Source organism: Plectropomus leopardus, chromosome 21, assembly GCF_008729295.1.
Source record: "Plectropomus leopardus isolate mb chromosome 21, YSFRI_Pleo_2.0, whole genome shotgun sequence".
Taxonomy (NCBI): Eukaryota; Metazoa; Chordata; class Actinopteri; order Perciformes; family Serranidae; genus Plectropomus; species Plectropomus leopardus.
In genome coordinates this window covers 6,557,829-6,580,125 of record NC_056483.1, presented here as the reverse complement: position 1 = coordinate 6,580,125, position 22,297 = coordinate 6,557,829, and the positions used below count along the sequence as shown (strand labels likewise).

The 22,297-nt window shown below is 39.5% G+C and overlaps 1 protein-coding gene across 5 annotated transcripts in view; it reads right to left on the bottom strand.

The window, feature by feature from the left end:
- asap1b (ArfGAP with SH3 domain, ankyrin repeat and PH domain 1b) overlaps nucleotides 1–22,297 on the bottom strand; it is a 77,803-nt gene that overhangs the window by 1,412 nt on the left and 54,094 nt on the right. For 2 of the 5 annotated variants that reach the window (XM_042510825.1, XM_042510826.1), the window contains 14 exons: nucleotides 19,165–19,331; nucleotides 15,334–15,467; nucleotides 14,995–15,086; nucleotides 14,717–14,903; nucleotides 12,875–12,960; nucleotides 11,514–11,629; nucleotides 11,349–11,416; nucleotides 10,689–10,796; nucleotides 8,779–9,007; nucleotides 5,787–5,948; nucleotides 3,733–3,811; nucleotides 3,510–3,574; nucleotides 1,869–2,443; nucleotides 887–1,009 (listed from right to left, as the gene is read on the bottom strand). In XM_042510825.1, the coding sequence (XP_042366759.1) occupies nucleotides 887–1,009; nucleotides 1,869–2,443; nucleotides 3,510–3,574; nucleotides 3,733–3,811; nucleotides 5,787–5,948; nucleotides 8,779–9,007; nucleotides 10,689–10,796; nucleotides 11,349–11,416; nucleotides 11,514–11,629; nucleotides 12,875–12,960; nucleotides 14,717–14,903; nucleotides 14,995–15,086; nucleotides 15,334–15,467; nucleotides 19,165–19,331 (2,191 nt within the window). Of the gene's footprint in view, nucleotides 1–886; nucleotides 1,010–1,868; nucleotides 2,444–3,509; nucleotides 3,575–3,732; nucleotides 3,812–5,786; nucleotides 5,949–6,575; nucleotides 6,645–8,778; nucleotides 9,008–10,688; nucleotides 10,797–11,348; nucleotides 11,417–11,513; nucleotides 11,630–12,874; nucleotides 12,961–14,716; nucleotides 14,904–14,994; nucleotides 15,087–15,333; nucleotides 15,468–19,164; nucleotides 19,332–22,297 lie in introns of all 5 variants that reach the window. The other 3 variants (XM_042510828.1, XM_042510829.1, XM_042510827.1) reach the window with 2 other exon arrangements.

Genomic DNA, 22,297 nt, shown 5'->3' with positions numbered 1-22,297 from the left:
TTGTTTTTGTTCCCCTGAGGTTGTTCAAAATAGGGCTGGGCGATTAAACGGTTATGATAATTATCGATTTAAATTTCCTAGATAGAAATATAATTCATATCCATTCAAATCTTATAATTAAACCAACCATATGCTCATACAGGGGCGCAGAAATGCACCGCAAATGCCAGTTACCAACCGCCAATAACCAGACAAAGAAGTTGAAGATGAGACAAATAAAAAATAAAGTTATTTTTAGCATGATCGTTTTTACCCAAAATAACTGCAGTGAGCTACATGACGATCGTATTCACCACATAGCGTTTGCTGCAGTTCCTGTATAGTCGATCCATCTAATGCTCATATTAAGTTAACAAGTTAACGTGACTGACTAATCGGCTATTTCTAATAATGATACGACATAACGTGACTAAATGAATGCAAACAAAATTTTCATGCATTTCCTCGTCCATAAAGATTTTAAACGTGATCAGACTTTTATTGGCGATAAATGACCCAAGTTACTTGCCAGCGTCAAAGTGGTTTTACTGTTATGATTTTAATTAAGAAACAGCAGTGACAGTTTTTTAAGCGACATTTATTTTGATTGTTTAAATCTAACTCGAGTTTGTGACATGTCCTTCAATTTGTCAAATGTTTATCATGTTCTGACAATAAATAACTGTCTTGCAGTTAACTGTGTCTTTTTTTTAAGTTTCGCTCTGGAGCAGAAATCAGCTTCAAAACTTAACTGAAACAATTGACATTTATCACGATAATTATCAATATCAACTTATTTGAATATTTTTATTGTGATTTTTTTAGCAATATTGCAAAGCCATAGCTGAAAGAGGACCAATAAGTACTAGATTTTTAAAAAATGAAAGATATTCTCATACACACTCACCCACCACTCCTGGTCCTCTTCTCCTGTAACTATAATCACCTCTCCTTCGACAAAAGTCAGTTCGTCATCATTGTCGGCCTGGCAGTCATAGATCGTCTTCACTCGTCGGGCTTTGCTCTTCCCCTGGACATACAGATAACAAAACTGTCATCATAAGTCGTGTTTCTATTCACCTGTCAAGCTAATTTCAAGCAAACTGAAATTCAAATTAGATGCTTTTCCATCCAGACTTTTGGATTTACCAAGTTTCATCAAATTTTGCTGTTTCCATACAGCTTTTCTAGTGCGATACTTACAACTGCACATAAAAATACATTTCTGGAAACACAGCTGGAGTTAACAAAAACTTCTCTTTGTGTCAAAAAAACTATTTCTTTAAAAAGAGACCTGGGGAAAAAAGAATCTACATCACATAAAAGCTAAGTGTTTTCTCTATGAAATTACTCTGCTCTTAAAAATTCAGGACGTACCTATAAAATCAATTCAAGGGGCAATTTACATTTCATTTCTTGTCATATCCATGCATAAGTCAGAATACCTTACAAACTTTTGGCCCACTGAAAATCCCAGGTCACTGCTTCTGTTGTATTTAAACTGAGAATATGAGGAAAATATCTGAAAATGACCAAATTTGCAATCTGATGCAGTAGAAATAACTGGCACTGCACTGCCAGCAGTAGGAGACAAACTCACCGGACACCACAACATCAACAGTAATAAAATCTCCTATATGTCGATAAAAAAAAAAATCTTCGATCTGGATTCTGGCGACAGAATCCAGATCAACAAAAAGTTTTAATTTATTCATTTTTTTGTAAAAGAAAAAAAAAAGAAGAAAGAAACAAAAAAGGATATTGGAAAATATATCATAATAGCATTCTTATATATTTATTTTTAGAGTACTTTAATTAAATTGCCTCTGAAAAAATACCTACATGCTTAACTTTAAGAGTAGTAATTTGCTGGCCTAAAAAAAAACTACCGTGTTTATCTTCCTCGGGAGCGGCACTGGGGTCTCTGCAGTCCCTGTTGGGGTCCCATTGGTGTCTTCAGCAGCTTGTTGGGTAGGGGTCCCGATATTCGCCTGCTGATTAGGTGACGGTGAGTCTTGCTGAGGCTGCGGTTGAGGCTGTGGTTGAGGCTGCGGTTGAGTTTGAGGCTGAGTCTGAGGTGGAGGCGGAGGTTGCGTTTGCGGCCTTTGCACCGTCTCTCCGGGAGGCGGCCTGGGAGCGGACTCAGCTGTTCCAGGTTTCGGGGGGATGTCTGCGAGATGAGGCTTGGGAGGCAGGTCTTTGAGCTGGGGTTTGGGCGGGAGGTCTCCCAGCTGAGGTTTAGGAGGGAGGTCCGAGAGCTGCGGCTTCGGGGGAAGTTCTCCGGGTTTAGGAGGAAGTTCAGACGGCTGCGGTTTCGGGGGCAGGTCTCCCAGCTGAGGCCTTTCTGCCAGAGGAGCTTTCTGCGGGGTGTCAGTCGCCGGCGGGGACTTCTGGAAGACCTCTGGAGGCTGGCTGCTCTTATCCATAGATGGGTGGTGTATGGTGTCAATCTTCCGCAATGCCACTGAAGAGAGAAGCATAGAGTTACTAAAAGTGTGACTTCAGTATTTTTCACCCTGGAGCCTGTTTTTGTGTCTAAGTGACTAATGGGAACAACAATTTTTGAAACTGGGCCATTATTGAGCAAGATGGCTGCAGCCGTGAAACACGCTGCAATGTAATGACTCGGGGCAATTAGGATTTGTCTAGAAGTGTTTTTGTTTTGTTTTTTTGTTGCCACTAACAGGCTCTGAATATTATTCTGATAACATTTAGGAAAGGATCACTACAGAGGTAGACTTTGTTTAAAAGTAAAAGTTTTTTTTCAAAACCAGGAACAGCCCGTACAGAGCCAGCACAATTTAACAACTAACTGGTTGAATTTAGAGTTTAATTTTTATTTATTTAATTATTTTTATTATAAATTTTATTTTGCTTCTGTCGTGTTTGAATGAAGTTTGAATAAAATACTTTTAGTGGACTTAATTGCCGGTGCACAAATGTCCCCTGTGGTTACAATACAGCCTGTTCCAGGCTCCCAGCTGCATTCTTATTATAATAATAATGATAATAACTTTATTCATTAAGAACCTTTAAAAAAGAGTTTACAAAGAGATGTGACAAACAAAGCAAAGCAGAGGGGAGAAGGGTCTCTCGCAGTGGCAATATAACAACAAAGGCCAAACAATTATGCCACACTGAGGCCAGACAAAAATAAAAATAGAATTACAGAAGAGAGCTGAGGCAAAAGCACATTAGAAGGAAGATAATGGAAAATAGAGATGGAAGCTATTAAAAAACAGAATACATAAATGAATAATAAATAAAAACCCACACCAATAAAAGTAAATACAATTAAAAGAATAAAAACAGTAAACAAGCAATATTATATTACTATAATTAAGAAGAAGACATAAATTATAAGGCAAATTAAAAAAGAAAAATTAAAATAGAAATTCTTCTCGCTGAGTGCTGGACCAATTTTAGTCACTTTGATGCAAAAAATGGGCAAATAGGGTCAAATACCAAAAGTTAATAACTTCTTTAGTTTAACAGCTCACATTAAAATGAAAACTGGATTAAGTGTGTACCTTTCTGAGGTAGTTTGGGAAGAACCCTTGGACCAAGTGTAGACTTTGTGTTGCTTGAAGTAGTGCTGGAAAAAGATTTGATTCAAATTAAGTTAAATGAAAAACAGAATCTAGAAGATGCATGCACCTTATCAGCTAAAATACGTTATAGTAAGAGAGAATTTCAGGCCAATTCAGCGTAAAACTTCACTGTGATTTTTTGTTGTTGATTTTTTTGGGGTACCTTTGCTGCTGAGGAATTCCTTCAAACTTGTTAGAAACAGGAGACATCTTGCTGACTGGAGGAGGGGTGGAGTCACTTCCTAAAACATCGACATTGATGACGACACAAGATTATTCAACACCAAAACAGAGAGCTCGTTAAGAGAATAATTTAATATAAATGTGAAGATAAATTAACATGCTGTGATGGTTTAAAGAAAATAATGAGGGAGGCGTCATCTGGCTGAGCTTTCTATGAGCCCGTGTTATTTTGGGGTTGTGCAATAAAGTGTCATCATTTAATTAGTGGTTGGGTGTTACTGTATGGGTGACACAAAATGCACAAAACACCACAAAGGACAAATGATAAAAGTGGAATAACAGTAAAAATATCCCCGTTTTACACATACGGGGCACAAGAGTGCAGGTAAGATGACTGAGGTGATTTTTTTTTCTTCTTTTGTGTCCATGTGGTGGTTACAGGAAAACAACCAGAGTTAAACAAGTTGATGTATGTATTCCCAAAAAAAGTTTCAATTTTTCTGAGTCAAACTCATGGCTGTGTCTTAGTGCAGTTTAAAGTATGTTTATTGGTGAACTGGGCTTAACTTGAAGATGTTTATTGGATAAAAGTACTACATTGCATCCTCTCTGATGGTGCATTTATGAAGTTTGAAGAAACAGTAATTCAGTAAGTTTCAGTCTCTTAATTAGTATTCATGTTAACATCCCAAAATTGACTTAGATGTCCAATATTTAAGGCAATTAAACCAAACTTTCAGAACTGTAGGGCTATAATATCAATACACTGTGGTTTTAATGCTCTTGCAAACGACTTGGACGTAGCATTAAGCTGATAATTTAATAGTTTATAGACATGAAAAAAGCTGAAAAAAATCTTTAAGGCACAAAAAAATCCTGACATTTGCATTAATATGCATTTTTTGGAAACAGTCTTTGGCTGTTTATTTTAAAAATTTAATAAGCAGCACATGAAGAGGAAGTCTGATAAGACCAAATGTCTTTGTTTATTGTGAAAGATAATTAAAAAATGTATAAATTATCAAGTGTAGTTTAGTTAACAGCCATTGGAGAAATTTAGTTGCATATGTTTCTGCTGTTGAGAGGAGCCACACACATACCTGGAGGTGACATGACGATCAGTTAGATGATAGATGGAAAACTAATCAGCTACTATTTTGAAAATCAATTGTTCATCACTGATCAAGAAAAAAAAATGAAAACTATTCTCTATTCTCCATCTTTTCAGGCTTGAGGATTTGCTGCTTTTCTCATATCTCACGTCTTAATAAACAAAATAATTCGGACATAAGATAAATGTGATCTTTTTTTTCTCCACAACAATACGATAACTGCTGATATCACAAAGTCTGCCACAATAAGATTTTGATTCAATCCACTTTAGGGGGCTGCGTTTGATTTGAGATGATATCAGCAAATATCATCATTGTCTTTTTATTGCCTGCTTACAATTGTCTGCTTGGCATTAGGCTGCTGCATTGTTTCAATTTTTAGGAAGGAGGTATGCTTGGGTGGAAATGGTGACACAAACGTGACTTGGAAATTTCAAAATAAAGTCATATCTTAAAAATGCTCATATTTATATATGTTTTAATTGATTACCTTGGTAATCAAGGACTGGTATATGGATACACACTGATGTGTCATTACACTCCTCATAATTAATTGATTAATTTTTAAAAAATACCAGATAAACTCTTAATAACAAAGAACTGTTAGTTGGAGCCCAGCACATATCAATGTAATGAGCTGAGATACCAACATACCTATAAACTGCACAAAGAGGCATCCATTAGCAGTCATAAATAACAAGATTAAAATATTTTTGTAATCTTGGGTACATCTGATTAAATGCTTTTAAGTCAAAGTCCTCTCACATGCTTTTTTTTTCTGGACCTGTTTTTCATTTTCTACATTTTTTTAAGTAACTTTCGAAATAACCCTGCAAATTTTTTGGAAGTTGATAATATCCGAGCTTCAGACTGGAGCCGAGTGACACCAGCCCTACTGTTCAGACGTGTGCTTGCGTCTCACCCCCAGTCAAGCCCCCTTTACTGTGTGGACTGTGAGAGAGCGGGCTGGGTGGGTCAGACAGGGTGCGTTTGTGTCCAGGAGGTGGGGGCGGAGGTCTCTTCTTGGACAGGGTGGAGCTGCCTCCTGGTGTGAGTGTAGAGGGAGGGCCAGATGGGGGAGGAGCTGGAGGAGCGATACATAAAACACATGAGGTGATGTGGCCCCCCCAAAAAAGTCATCCTGTTAACCCCGCCAAAACCCAGAGAAGGTAGAGGAGAGGATAATGAAACATGGAGAGGAGAGAAGATATGGAAAAAGTTTTTGCTGTCAGGAGGACAAAATGAGGAGAAAACAACATACTGTCTGAAAAAATATAAATGGGTGGGAATGCAAAATAGGAAAAAAAGGACACTATGATTTGGGCATCTTTTTGGTGTCTCAACTGGGCGAATTTAATTATGAATACGCCTGTTTGTGTCTAATGAGACTCCGAAACACTCACTAGTCACTAATAAAGAGAAAAGTAGGGCAAAAGCAGCTAATAGAGAGCTCAGCCAGAGAGGAATCAGCTGTGGTTAAGAGTTTACAGCTCAAGGATGGCGGGACATGAGTCCAGTGCGATACAAATTCATGTAGGCAAGAAATAATTGACTGGAGACTGGGCTTGCCTATATGGTCCCATTGTTCCCTTAAATAAACACCACCACCCTGTAAATCTGAGCTGTAAAGGAGGAAACAACTGAGGGAGAAGTGTATATATATGGGGCACACAGCCGAGTAAGGGGGAGAACATAAAACCAGGATATTCACTGATGTATGGTCGAGTGCCAGCCAGTGTGGCGTAGTGCGAATGAGAGCCAAGGAATGCCAAGTGTGGAGCTGAAAGAATAGAGAAACAAAAAAGAGAAAGAAAAGAGAGCGAGATGAGGAGTGTGGGAGAGAATCTACAGTATGTCAGTCTTTAAAAGAGCTGCTCCCACACGCTGTAAAATAACAAGATGAAATCTTATCAGTGGCAAGCAAAGAAAAAAAGAGAGAAAAAATGGCGCAAAGCTGGCCTCGGGGGGCGAGCTCTTCAGCCACAGCTGAGAGAGAGAGAGAGAGAGCGCTGCGCTGCTTATCTGGAGCATCTGAAGAGTTAGCATGTTGTTCTCTATGTATGTATGTTATTTAGCCTCTTACTCAGGCTTTTCATCTTATTTTTGCTTATATCAAAGTTAAAAACTTCACTTGTTTCCAGTGTTGTTGTAATTATTTAAGGGCCCTGACACACCAAGCCGGCGCTCAATGTCAGGCTGTCGTTGAGCGTCTGTCGCCCTTGTTGCCATTTTTCCAACTTTTCAGCAGAGACGGCAGAACCTGACGGTGAGTAAAATCACACTGATTGGCAGTTCAGCTCAGCTCATGAGACGAGAAACGAGAGCGAGGAAAGCAAAAAAACGGCTAAAGTCAAGATGGCGTGAGATCAAAACAAACTTGCTATATTAGGTTTAAAAAACACAATTGAAGCCTATGAGCTCCTTAGCAAAAATAGAAAAAAATGGATAAATTTAATGTTTCATTAACTTAACTTATAACTTTTAGTATATATAGTACCATAATACTAGGATTTACAAGCTCTATACTGCAATACAAGATCAATGCAGTGTCTTTATTTCCACTTTTTTGCTGAGACATGCAGCTTCAGCCTCAGTCTTTCAACATTTTATCAAGTTTGTAGGTGGTATGTGCATATTTATGTGCATATTTAAGATTATTTTACAGGGTTCTTCTCTAGTTGAGGGAGTCGCCACTGAGCCAGAGACAGAGTTAGTGTTAATTAGTTACAGCTGATAAAATCTGCCAGCGACAGTTGTCATTTCAGCCAACAGAATCGCGGGTTGTCAGCTAGAAACGAGAAGCCAATTTTCACTCACTTCTGTGTGAAAACAAAGACAAATTACACTTTTTTGATGGTTAACCAGCACTGCTCCCAGTAGACCACACACACCAACTGAACTTAAATTAACGAGCAATTTACCACGATGTGCAATTTTTTTCAGTGTGCAACTGGTATATATATAGATTTTTCTTACTATTTTTTTGCGTCTTGTTTTTATACTGTTTATAGTGTTCTTTTTGCTCTTTTTTTCTTGTACATACTGCTTTAATATCCCTTTGCTGCTGTAACAACGCAAATTTCCTCATTGTAGGACTCATAAAGGATTGTCTTATCTTATCTTATGTGTGGGAACAGAGACTTTGACTGCAACGAGCTTAGCAAAGGGTCAACTGCAACAACTGGAAACTGGTGAAATTTCAATCCTCTTGCTTTAAGAAAAATAAGATTTTAAATGCTCAATAATGGATTAAAATGACTTGTTGAGATGGATGTTTTGCAGAGTAAGCTCTTGCAATGTTTTCAGCTAAAGCTGTGACTGTTAAACCCCACCACAGGGGGAGGAGTGTTATCTTTAATTCTAATACTGCAGACACAGCACACCCACAGCGCACCGTGTGTGTACTGCGTCGAGGAAAATGATGAAGTGTGCACCCTGCTTCCCTTTCACAGGCCTGAATAACCATCGCCACCCTGCCCTCTCCTGCAGCCATGTTTTCCTGAAGGTTTACTGTGTAAGCAGTCTTAATGACACCTGCATCCCGCCCTCTGATTTGTGTGTTGACAAATTGCATTCCACTGCAGGGTGTGTGTTTATGTGCGTGTGTGTGGACTGACTGACAGCGCAAAGATGAAACTTTCCAGAAAAGTCATTACAAAGTGCTTCTCTGCACCTAACCCTGCCCTGGATATAATCAAACATTAACAGACATCATAAAGTGCAGTTTAAAGACTATCGTCCGTCTACAGTAATCAAACACAGTGAAGCATACAGACGACCATTTGCATTTACAGTCTGACATTTGGAAATTAGCAGAATATGATCTCCTGAATTGACTGACTGTCCTGGTTTAAACTATTGAGATGAATAAAACTGAATATGGCTCAGGAGCACTTGGAGCAGGCAGGTCTGACCTTTGCCCTGGTTCCTGGGTGGCAGCGGCGGCCCGTCGGCCACAGGGGAGGAGCTGAGGTCGGTGGAGGCGCTGTACATCTGGTTGGTGAAGGCGCTGTAGGACAGACGCTGCTGTTTGTCCCGTTGGCTGATGAAGCCCGGCAGGGAGAGCTTGTCGTGGGGGGAGAGGCTGGAGGAGTGGCAGAAGCTCTGAGGCCTCGGGGAGCGGTCCTTCTTGATGGGACTGGGCTGCAGGGGGGACATGAGGGAGGACATGAGGGGGGACAGCTGAGACAGAGCTGATATTGGTGTCGGAGTACTGTTGTTATTTGAATATGCAGAGCTGACATCATAAGGAGGGGTTGACCGATACTGATTTTCAGGGCCAATACCGATTATTAGTAGTTAATGAGACGGATGACTGACATTTGGAACCGATATGCATTTAAAATAAAAATTAACATCTTTCAGTCAACATTTAGAATTTGGAATATAACAAACTCCTTTAGCAAATATTTAATTAAAACTGAAACTTTCAACATCACATATAGCAAGTTGTGCTGTAATCTCAGTGGGACCAACTTGGTTAGATAAAGGTTAAATAATTTTATATTTCTGTGAGAGTGTGCTGAATATACCCACTTAAATATAGTTAAAATGAGGTTCTAAAAACCTTCACTTTTCAGACAAACTTATATCTAACCGAAATGTCTAGATGAATTCTGAATCGAGCTTCCTGGAAAATGTTTCTTTAATCTTCCTTCAGCTTGCCCTATTTAATGCTTAAAGTTGCAGTCTAAAAATCTAATCCAATACACTGTTTGTCAAATTCAGCGAATATCTCCTCACGGTCGGCTAGCTGTTTGTTTCGCCTGTCCGCTAAAATAAAAAAAAGGTGTTCATACACAGCCCTGGCTGTGGAAATGGGAAAAAACAAAATATCTCTGAACAAAGCTACACAACAATATGCAGACTATCCTCCCTCTTCTGCGTCCTCGCCCACGAGGAACAGAGCTACTCCATGATAGTAATGAAAGATAAATAACACTGAAGATATTACTAGAGCTTTTGAGGGAGGACTGACAGCAGGAGTGTATTTGTTTGGGTGTTGAGTTCAAATATCAACCAGATCATGAATTGCAGTCTCTACCTTTAATGTATGATTTTCAAGACTACATTGCAAAATGGTGCATTGAGGCTACAGAAAGAACAATAAATCGGTATGTCTGTTCTGTCTCTACATGCTTGATGTTCAGTTAGTGAATACAGAAAGCAGAACTTTGCTCTTTAATAATAATAAAAACAGCATCAAGCGTGGGTTTGTTGACGCTTCAAATTGTAGGAAATGTATGTATACTCCATCTCAGCTTCTCTAGAAGCATCTTAACAAAAACAAACAAAGGAAAGGTCTCTCCTAAGCAAGTCACAAGTAATAAGAAAAAAAAATAAACATAGAAAATTACAGCTGACAAATTCAGGCCAATTTCTACAGCTGGCGAAGCTACAACTAATTATTAAAATTATTAACGGCAACCTATCAACAACAGAAACATGATGATGGGGAGGGTAATGATGATAATAGTTATCGCTTTTTTTATTTATCACAACACAATAAGACACTTTAAATTTTAAAGCGTTACGGATGTGTTGCGGTTTCGCGATATAGCAGTATTGACAATAACCGTGATATCTGATTGTTAATAATACACATAATATCATGTAAATCCAGCAGCTCTTAAATCATTAATTTTTTTTCTGTTATCATTTTATTTCCCTCCCCCAAAGCCATCTGATTGCCTCTTCACTATCCATTAAGTGTAATTGCTCTTTTTCTGTGATTTTGTACAGTTAGAGTTGCTCAGCTCAGTACGTTTGTATTTTGAGTGTAATTCAGTTTACAAGAAAAAGATAAAAATGAAATGAATCGAACCTTATCGTCGAGGTCGTCGTCGCTCTCGTCCATCTCCTCCAGTCTGAGGCTCCATTCGTACTCCACATGGATGTGAGGGTTGAACTTCCCCTCTGCAGCCTGCACAAGCTAAAACACACACAAACACACACATTCATCACCAAATAGCTGCTATACAACCCAATATCAATCAAATGGAAAACAAGATAAATAAGAGAACAAACAATAAAATGTTAAATCACAGTAACTCTATAATTCAGGATCATTTGTAATAATTAGCAGGATAATCATGCAACATCAAACATCAGTGGCTATTAAACATTATCCAGCGTACAGAGCTACCATAATAAACTATATTGTGTTAAATTTGCTGATATATGTATTATTTATTACAGATTTTACACTGCATTTAGCTTTTTTGTCTGCATGCTCATAATAGCGTTAATAATGAAAATACATCAACAATTATTTCCACTCTGCTGTCCCTGTTGCCTGAAGGCTGGAGACAGACTTTTCACTGCCATCTAGTGTTCTGAGTAACCCTCCAAATAAACACCACAATTTAAACTCCACAACCTTTTGTTTATTTTGTCCATTTTTTTGCGATCTTTTAAATGTTTTTTAGAACATTAAAATAAACTGTGATGTCCAAAATCACCAGCTTGGCGCTCCTGTACTTACTGCCTCCTCACACTGAGTGTTCCTCAGTCGCCTGGCAACATCCAGCGCCGTCTCTCCGTTCTGATTGACTGAAGGAAGAGGAGGGATAATCAACAGCTGAAGAGCCTGATTCGTGCGTACAGATGACATTACCGAGAGAGAGATGAAATTCGACGTGTGACTCACCGATATCAGTCGCCGGCTTGCCCCTCAGGAGTAACTTGAGGCACTCTGGCTTCTCGTACATGCTGCAGTAATGCAGGGCGGTGTTCCCCCACTCCGTCTGCTTATCCAGGTTACCGCTGGGATAAACACACACACACACACACACAGTCAGGACACAGGTCACAAGCCTGAGGGTGTTTTCCACAATCCTGCAGCTTCAGGTTAATGTGTTATTACCCAGGATTTTGTGATTTGAAAGTCTTTTCCAGTCCCTGTTTCCCCATTTATTTGTCTCCTCATGTGCAGTCCATGTGCAGTATATATATTTATACTAGTGCAAAAATTCAATTTATTCTAGTGCAATATTTACATTTATATTAGTGCTAGAATTACATTGTCCTCGTGCATTAAATACATTTATTCTAGTGCAATATATATATACATATACTTATGCCAAAAAATAAGATTTATTCTAGTGCAATAATCACATTTATACTAATACAATATTTACATCTATACTACTGCAAAATATAGTCATTTTTTTCTAGGGCAATAATCAAATATATGTGTACTAGTGCAATAGTTACATTTATCATTGTGAAATACTTACATTTATACTTGTGCAAATATTTCATTTATTCTACTGCAATAAATAACTCCAATTGCAAAATTTCAAATTTGGTGATATATATTTGTTTGATATTTAATATTTATTTGTTGTTTATTTGTTTCCTGATGTTGTTTTTTGGCATTTTTCTTGTGTCTTTTCACTGCATTGGTTAGGAGTACTACTCATAATGTTGTCGTATTCTGTAAAATGACAATAAAAGCTTTTTGTTTTTTTCAAAATAAGCCGTGACGAACCAGCTTCATGCTACACTGTTAAATCAGGTAAATAATCCCTTTAAGATTTCTTGTAGCTTCCAAAAGTGCAGGAGACATATCTTAATGAGGGCTAACATGGTATGAGCACAGCTATTAATTAATGAGAGGGTTCCACTTCTTGTGTGTGCAGTCGGAGCAGTGGTGGGTAAACAATTGAAAAGAGAGGAATAAATTAAGGCAGAGAACAAGTGCTTGACCCATTTCTGTTTGCCTTGTGGGAATGTGAGCTGAGCTGTGCAAGCGCTAAGCTTCTCCTCCGCACTTCCACTGCTTTACTACAGACTGAAGCACAGAACAAGAAAGACTCACAGCAGACACGCACAGCACATTTGATACTGCGTTTTTCCACAAAACTGTTGTTCACTGCATAATTTATCTCTGAACCTCTGATCTATTTAAAGAAATTTCGACAGATTCTTAACTCGAATGGAAATCGGAGGGTAATTCCCACACTTTTGACGTTTTATTTTGGTGTTTGGTGCAAAATGACTATGTACCTGTTCTGCACAAGGAAGTCCACTAAATGCAGTGAGGTCTGGTCAGCAGTCCGTACAGAGTAGTGCAGTGCTGTCTCTCCGGATTCCTGCAGGGGGCCATCAAACACAGCAAAGACACGGTGAGACAATCTTGGGCAGCATCCATTCTGTATTCTCCCCCTCTCCATGTCTCTTTCAGCATTTAAACAAGCTGCAGTAAACAAAATGGCTCCTTAAAATAATATTTCAGCAGGCATGAAGCAGAGATTTGTACGTTTTTGCAAGTATCCCGCAGTAATTTATCGCTCTCTATGAATTAAAACTAAATCCAGGTGTTATTTCTTTATATGCAGCATTTAAGATGGAGATAGAAGATGAAATTTATGTGCTGTATGTTTGGTGCATCTATAGGGAAGAGGAAGCGCTGTATGCAGTCACGCATCCCTGTCGTGCTGTCTGCGTTTGGAGGGGGAGAATGGGATGTCACTGTGCTGTCAGCAGCCATTCAGATGTACTGACAACAGCAGATCAGATATCGGTGAGTCAGACTTCATTGCGCAGACAGCAGCAGCTCTCTCTGTCACCAAACAAATATCCTCTGTTATTCAGCTGCTGCGTTGTACACTTAATTTTTCATTAGAGAACCACCATGTCTGTGTTATAAAACCTTGACCCATTTATGTCAGATTAAGTCTGATCAGCCGTGTTGTTTACGGTGCAGCATCTTCACCATCCACCGCTTGTTATTTAACTTTCATTTATGCCTGAGCCAAAGAGGGGAGGACACAAAGAGGCCGCCACGGAATGAAAAACATGAATTATGCCGCTGCAGATGTCGTCATCTGAGTAAATATGAACTCAGAATGAGATGATGCCCTGTAACGTGGTTGCTGGATGTCACCACCTGCTGGTGAAGCTATTTAGATGACTCTATATTTTCCAACTGTTACACCCGTTTCTACACTCAGAAATGTGTCAGCGCCGATTATCCTGCTGGAATTTAAGCTCACGTGAGGATGAACCACTTCAATAACATGTAGAGGGACATTTCCAGAGTTTGCAGTCTAATTTGAGATCAAGGTGTGTGACAGAAAAATACTGTAACCATATCAACTGGAGGCAGATGAGCCACAAAATCATGTAGAAATTAAACAATTTTTGAAGGGCAAATTGTGAAAAGGCAGCCCAAGACCCAAAGACAGTCACAGATGACTAAAGCTTCTTTTCCACCACAAAGTCCAGTTCAGTTTTGTTTCAGAATGGTTATTTTCGCATTTCCATTGTAAAAAGTTATGGATATTGCGAACAGAACTGTTCTTTTCCGTGCCTTTTTTTCATCACCCTGCTGTTGAGATACCTAGCACACACTGAAATTAAAAAGTGGAGCTAGAAACACTGCAATCTGTTGATTGGTCAAGAGAGAATAGAGATAGAGATAGAGACTCTCATTACTCCAGCCTGTTCTTTTTTGTTCTGAAAAAGTCAGTGTGCGACCCTGTTTTGTGTACGATCGGCGAGATTCAGACATCTCTGTGCATCATTGTTTAAGAGAAAATAGAGGAAGAACTGCTTACATTTAGGAATTGTGTCTGCTGTAAAAAAAAAAAAAAAGCAAAACAGATCTGGGGTTTAGGTAGATGTCCATAGTGGTTACATACAGGTTCTATACTGGAAATGTGTGGTGGAAAAGCGACTTATGACAATCAAAGAATAGCCATATTTGAGACTCTGGAAGCAATGAATCTTCAACTATTTACAGAGCACGACTTTAAACGAATGATAATGGTGCTCCATAACTGCTGAACATGGAAATAAACAACTGTTTGCTACATGTGCATATGTCCATAAACTTAGATGACTCACCGGTCCAACCTCTGGGAGCGGCTCCATAAGTTCAACCCCCTCTGCATAGACCTGGATGAGGGACAGCAGATCCCTGGACTGAACCGCCTCAAACAGCTCGATCATTTTAGCTGCCGCAGACGTGCACGTCTTCCTCGCATACTTGTGGTCCACGTATTTAGCGTTGATAAACTCCTTCCTCACTGTCCTGTGGAGGCAAAGAAGAAGGTTCAGTCGGCTGTTTGCACATTAAACAAACCTCGTTTTCAGGCAGCTTTTCACCCTCGGAGAGTACTCACATGTCGCTGGATGGAGTGGGCTTTGGTGAAGGGGACGGGAGGTTTCCCTCCATGATCTCATTGAAACTACTGTTCCCTACATTCTTGGCCAGCTGAGGGAGAAAGACGAAAGAGTCAGCATCAGATTACAATAGTGAAACAGCATTGACATGTTCTCTGGGACAGACGAGGACACTGGTTCTGGGAGTATCTCTGCTGCTTTAAGGATCAAATTCTGCTCTCTGCTGTGTTTCCACTAGTCTTTCATTATTTTTAATATTTCACTCGAGATGAAAATAGTAAAGGGCGTGCCTCAAAAAAAGCTATTTATGCACTCGGTAGACCATTTCTCTGACTCACCAAGAGTTCTGAGGTCCCTAGCTTGTCGAGCTCCATGGACTGGATGCGGGAGATGTGGACCCCCATCTCTCTGTGGATGCCAGAGCACTCGATGCAGGTCAGGATCCCCAGGTTGGTAGACAGCCACTTTGGATCTATGAGCACAGACGATATGAGTGTTGATACTCTCCAAAAATGTACCATAAACAAGTAGATGGACAGATGGTGTAGATCCATTAAAATTATTTTAAGTTGGCTCTATGCCTCAGATTTACACCTGTACTGAAGATCAATTAACATATTTTGATTTAAGTTGCACCAGGTAACTCTGAAAGCTCCAAATTGCTCCAAAAAATGCCAGAAACTGTACAAACAAATGTCATTTAAACTCAGCTGAAGTCCAGCCTTGGACCTGTCACCCCCTTCTCAGCTGTCAACTATCAGCTAAATGCCCTAAAACTGTATTTAAGAATTAAAACAAAGCAATAGATTTTTCAGCAGTAAAATCAGTCCTGCCTATACTCAAAATACATTGTGTGTGGCTGCGTTGTATTCTGGTGCTTTACAGCTGTTGTCAGTAGGGAAATTGGTTTCTCAGCGTCTCTACATTTGATTTATTCCTGTATGATTGCAGAACTTGGGAGAAAAATGGTGCGCCTCGACAGGAGCTATTACTCTCACTTGGGACTGACACCAAAACCACAGACACCAATGTTTAAAGATAGTTTTCTATACATTCTCTGCTATAAAACAACTTTATAACTGTGCTGTGACCAAGATAACAAGACAAACACTTTCTAAATTTGGTCTTTCTTCTGTGAGAATCAAAACAGGCTCAGAAATGCAAAATTTATCAGCACTGCATCCCCGTAGTTTTTTAAATAAGTTTGCCATTTCCACCACTGTAATAAAACAAATCCCTTTAAGTCACCATAATGAGAAACATCCTGGAAATAATGTCTTAGCATTTAAAAATAATGATACATTTTCTTATAAAAATAAAAATATTGTTCCTTATTACTGCAAGATATGTTGTCCCTGATCAGAAAAAGTTAAGTTTTGCAGGTTGCCTTGTCTTTTTTTAGAACTGTAAACCATCAAATTACCTGTCCTTAGCTGCTATGAAGTAGTTGACTCGCTGATTTGTACCTTATTATCTGCATAAAAAAATGCACAGACGGACAGCTCTTACGCTGGCTCTATGTTAATCCGTGTGGGCACATGAGACCCTCAGTAAGAGAAGAAATCACAGAGTACCGCAAACTGGTCGAGAAGCTTTGCCTGGATGATGGTCAGTTCGAGGCTTCTTTTAGGAGTTGGGGACAGTTTGAGAATCAGCTGTTAATCGTCAGGCCTAATTACAGTTGGTAAAACATCAGTAAGTAGTTGAGGAGACAATTTGTTCAGATATGTCTTACGTTCACTCCACACACACCATGCATGCTACTGCTTGCTGTCATCACCACTACACAAGGCCCACCTCTCAGTACATCTGGCTGCACAATGGGGAAAAACAGTGATGACGTTTGGTGCTTTATCAGCCCTGAATTGAAGTTTTTAAACTCAAGGAAAAAACATGAGGCGAACAGCAGCACAAAAGCAGCGAGAAAAACACTCATTGAAAACAATTACTAAAAGGCTCCCCTGGTGTCTAAAACACAATATATTCTGTATGATTGGGTCCTAAGTCCATATTTTTAGATATTATTTTGAGAGAGTTTAACAGGATCTTTTTTTCATCATATTGGTGCAAATGGGCTTCAATAACTATTAGAATAAGAAGTTAGCATTTTTATTCACAGAATCAGATAGATCTTTGGCCTCTGTAAGGGGTTGCTGCATTTTATTTCTACTACAGCTACATTTTATAATCTTATGATATCAGTCAATGAGAGTGATGTCCACACACTGACTCCAAACAACAATCTTACTAAATAGAAATCAAACATTTTGATCCCTGTCAGATTTTTGTGTGGTCAAAAATTTGATTGCACCTATATGTGATATGCGGGTATTTCTAATGTAATCTTGTCATGGCCAAAATAATAGCATATATTATGACTAAAATGCTGTTTAACTGTAAAACAAGCCACCAGCCATCATTGTGTCACACAGAACAGTCCACATTATGTCACCCACCAGTGGAAGCATAGCATTATGGTAATTGTAGTTTTTCTACCTCTTGAGCTCGAAAGGAAGTAGCACCAATCTACACAGTATTTGTATCTTTCTACTGCAGAGATAACCTAGTCCTTCTTTATGTTGGTGAAATACTTATTTAATTACTGAAGAGTTTTGTTTAGAAAATAACATTTTCACCTGATAAAAACCCAATTTCAGCTGATGGGATGTGTGATTTTTTACACACAAACCTTGCTTTTAAATTAAGTGAACGTCGACTGCATCAATTGGTTTATTTGTACAACAAGAACAGACCACTAGAGGACTGTCGTAGGCACAAACAGTGAACGCAGTCACATCATACTGCAGGAGGGAGATACAGCCCATTGCATAACCTACTGCCAAGCAAAGGGCACGAGCATGCTGTGATGTAGCACGTAGCGCCCTCTAAATCGCTGCTATTGACCGGCATCACTGCCTGATGTTGTGGGAGATTTAAGCGAGCTTTAAACGTACAGCTGTGCAGTGTTGGTTGTGAGCTCGCTGATGCTGTGAGGCTGAGGATGCAGTTCTGTCTGTTTCTGACAAGTGAACACCAGGCAGACGCCGCTGGAAACATCAGAGGCAGCCCGAAAATCCAATGAGTCATGCACAGAAACACACACATTTTCACAACATCATGAACTCATGCAGGCTGGCGACAGGTCAAAGAGTGCACACTGGGCATGACGAGCTGGTGCACGGTGACCTCTATAGCTGATTGATGCTAAAGCCGCAAAGCTGCAAAGCTGCGTCGTATAGAGGGAGATCCCGGGAGAATATCAAATGAGATGGAGTTGTCCTCTTTCTACGCAGACCACAGGGAACAAAGAGGTGACCTTTGAAAGTCATTACAATGACCTTCCATCCGTAGAGTTAATTTTATGCACTGAGGAGAGGAAGTCCTGTCAGAGAATGCCTAAAATCTATTGTAAAGTAAAACAACAGGAAACAAACTGAGCTTAGACCCACATCTGGAACATGTGTTTTATGCTGAAACAAGTACACGAACGGATGCAGCAACAAGAGTATAGACATGACAAATTACCTCCCCTCTCCGCAGATTGCAGGGGTCGACAGAGCGTGTGTGACTTATGTAACAACGTGATGTAATGATGTTGTTTCTCAAAGCGCAGAAATGTTATTTTTTTTAACCCTCGGAGCATAAAGTCTCCCATCGGTCGCTCAGTGAGCCGCTGTGTGTGTTTGTGTTGACAGAGGAGTGTGTGTGTGTGTGTGTGCATGTATATGTAAGAGTGTGTTAAGTGTCAGAGGGCCTGAATGTCTATGCCACTCCTGAGTGCTGAGTCTTTGCTTCCTAATGTGGGGGAGGATAAGGATCGGGTTGTGTCCTGACTGCTAACAACGTTTGCGCGCGCACACACACACACACGCGCACACACACACTCTCTTGTTTGTTGAAGGCTGCAGGGGGATTTGTAGCTCGTTCAGTTACCATCTTACTGAAGGATGCTGAGTTCAGGGCAGCTGCGACATTGCAAAGGAATCAAGATTGGTGCGTGGCTTTAAATAAAACATTTGCCCACAGTGAAATCACAAAATGCTGAGGTGAAGGTGTTTGTCTTTCCACGTAACAAGGTGAGGGTTGACTAAGCACAAAACAGGAAGAGGATAAATACTTGTGTGTGTGTGTGTAGCCTCTCTGGAAGCACAAACAGCAGCAGAACACACCTGCAGCTCCGCAGTCGCAGCAGACTTCGTTGCCTGGCATTCGCAGCACGTCCTCTATGATGGCTTTAGTCAGATCCTCTAAACCGTCCTCGCCTCCGCTGCTCTGCTCGCCACGAAACGCCATGTTCAAAGCCTCCTCCTTACTGTTGGTCAGCACCGAGATCCAGCTGCACAAACACATCATTACTGGTGTTACAAATTGTAAGACATTTTTATTTATAATGCATTATTTTAAGCACAGTGGCAATTATTTTACCAAGAGATATAAACCCAATCAGCTAAAATGAAAAATCTACTGTTGCAATTTCAATGATCATTTGCTGAATTCATGTCATTGTTAAGCCTATAAAATGTCATAAAAATGTGACACAATTTTTCTAAGCTTTAGAGGATATCTTTAAAGTGTTTGTTCAGTCTTACCAATAGTCAAAAACCCAAAGATTTTAGATTTTAGAGTTCACAATGACATAAAATTGAGAAAAAAATGTCCTCACAATTGAGAAGATGGAACTCGTTTTTTTGCTTTTTTAACATATAATTTCTGTTCTAGAAAAATTAAATAAAGCACTAAAACTGTAAATTGTAGAAATGAAAGAGCAGGATGTTTATATTTATCATTATTAGCTGGAAAAACAGAAGTCTACTGTGTGTACAATTGGTCCAGAGACAGATATATTCTTCATTACACACATATGGTGGATAAATAGAAAAAAGGCCCCTTTTAAATCATCTATAGTGCATGGCGCAAATGCATTTAGGATGTGTGCAACTCCTCTTTTGCTGGTTAAACGGCGCATTATCTGGATGCAAAGTACGGCCCAAGGGGTAAAGGGGTGGTATTTAGTCCCTTAATTAATAAATAATAGGTGTGTTTTGGGCATAATGTGAATTCAAGCAGAGTGCTATCTCTCATTCCCTTTACAAGCCAGGTGCGCCTGCAGCTGGCAGTCGGCTATTTACATGGCGGATTTGGCAAATTGGAGAAGCGAGCAGTTTTCTGCTGAAAGTAATGCAGTAAGAGCAGTGATGCCACTGCAGCAAATATCATGGGAAATTTAAGCAGCAAAACTATAAAATGAAGTTATAAACCTGACAGATAAACAGAACAAAAACTTTAGCTTCTGAAATAATCAGTGATGTTACGCTGCTCCATGTGTGTAAATGTGCTCTTAATGGGGAGTCAGACTGCAGCCCTGCTCTGCTCTCTGCTATGTTCACATTTTAGACAATGTCTTTCATATTTTCGTCATTAATGATGCATCAGTTCACCTGTCCTGCAACCTTTCTGCGCGTCCCTGTGTATCTAACAAACAGAGTGCATACATGTTGTGAACAGCATATATGTGTTCATCTTACCATCTGAACAATGCGCTTTTTAAATAACAGGAAAATACTACACTTCTGATATTGGACCAGGTTTTTGTTGGTCAACGGCACAACTGCTTTCTGCTGCCTCAACATATCAATACACCAATACCGACTGACTACACCTCATTTTAAGACCTACACAGCCATCAGTGCACAGATGAGCGCCCATAAGATCATTTGCTGCTTACAAAACGTAGCTGCTGACTGTGAAAATGGCAACTGCATCAGTCTGAAACAAATAATGGCAGTGCAGCAGGAAAGTTAGGGCCATTAAAACTGCACAAAGGACATGTAAAAGACCTAATTTCTCTAAGTAATGAGAAGATAACAATAGAATTACTTCACATTTTATTTCCATTTTTAGATGTTTTTTTAAAAAAAATTGTTATGTGTCTGAAAATGTCCTAATTTAGATGTATTTCCTTCGACAGACTTTTTGTGCCTACAGATTTTTGAGAAGCAAACATACACAGATACCCACCCACCCACACACACACACACACACACACACACAGCCACAAACTGTGGTCATTACGAGTCATGCAGACAGGAAACAATGTACCTGCCCTTCAAACATGGCCTCCTGCAGCTCTCTACAACACACAATCTGCTCCTGCAGTCTTACATGCTGAACACACACACACACACACACACACACACACACACACACACACACGTACTGACACACACACTAGGCATTATGAGCCTGACGTCAGCACTTCCTCTGTCATTGTCAGTCAACCCTGTCTGCAGAGGCAGAGGCCAGACAGGGAGTGGGCACATAAAGCGATGTGTTAGATTGTCTGTTTCTCTGAAAGTGTGAAGAAAGAAGATATTTTAATCCACAGATGTGTAGGTGTACAGATGCTGAGCCAAAGTGTTTGTGTGTTTACTTATGTTATGCATTATAATTTGTTCCCAGCCTAATTGAGGGGGAGCGTGATTGCACCAAAGCAGGAGCTCTATGGAATACTAAATATTTCATGGAAAATCCCATGAAGACGCTGCCGCTGCTGCAGCTCGAAGTGCGTGACTAAAGCGGCAAGCGAGGAGGAGCGAGCTGGATCCCACAGGACGACAAATACACGGAGATCCACAGTGTTGAACCACAGCAAGGCATCAGAGTGAGAACATGCAAGGCCAGAAGAGAAAAGTGCCTCAAATCAAAGTGTGTTTCAGGAGTTTTTTTCAGTTTTGATACAATTGACTGTATTTTGGGGCGTCAATTTTTCTAATAATTGCAAATTCAACTGCACCTGTTTTTGACTTTCCTTCTCTGCAAAACAGTATATAAATTAGATCCATGTTCTTGTATATACTGTATATGTTGTGATGTTTAATTTTGTCTAATGTTGTTTTATTGCACTTGCTGTATCTATGCTTTGTACAAACACTACAACTGTAGTATTCCATGCATATAAAAAACAGAAATGCTAGTTCAACCTTATTTAAAGGGAACCTGGAGCCACATTACTTCTGCTGCTTTAAGACATTAGATTATTAATATTACGATTATATTTATGTAACAAAATTATTATAAATTTTAAGCACCTTTCCAGGTCATTATTATTTTATTGTTTTGTTGTTTTTACCTTTTTTAAATTAATTTCCAAATCATGCTCTTGTGGGCTTTTGTTGCTCATTGCCTTTTCCCTATGTTTTTGAAAGAAATCTAGCCAGTTTGCTCTGGTTTCAAAGGGTTGAAATAGAAAAGTAACACAAACCAAGGGTTGTAGTGAGGTGCTGATCACTGGCAGTCACACAC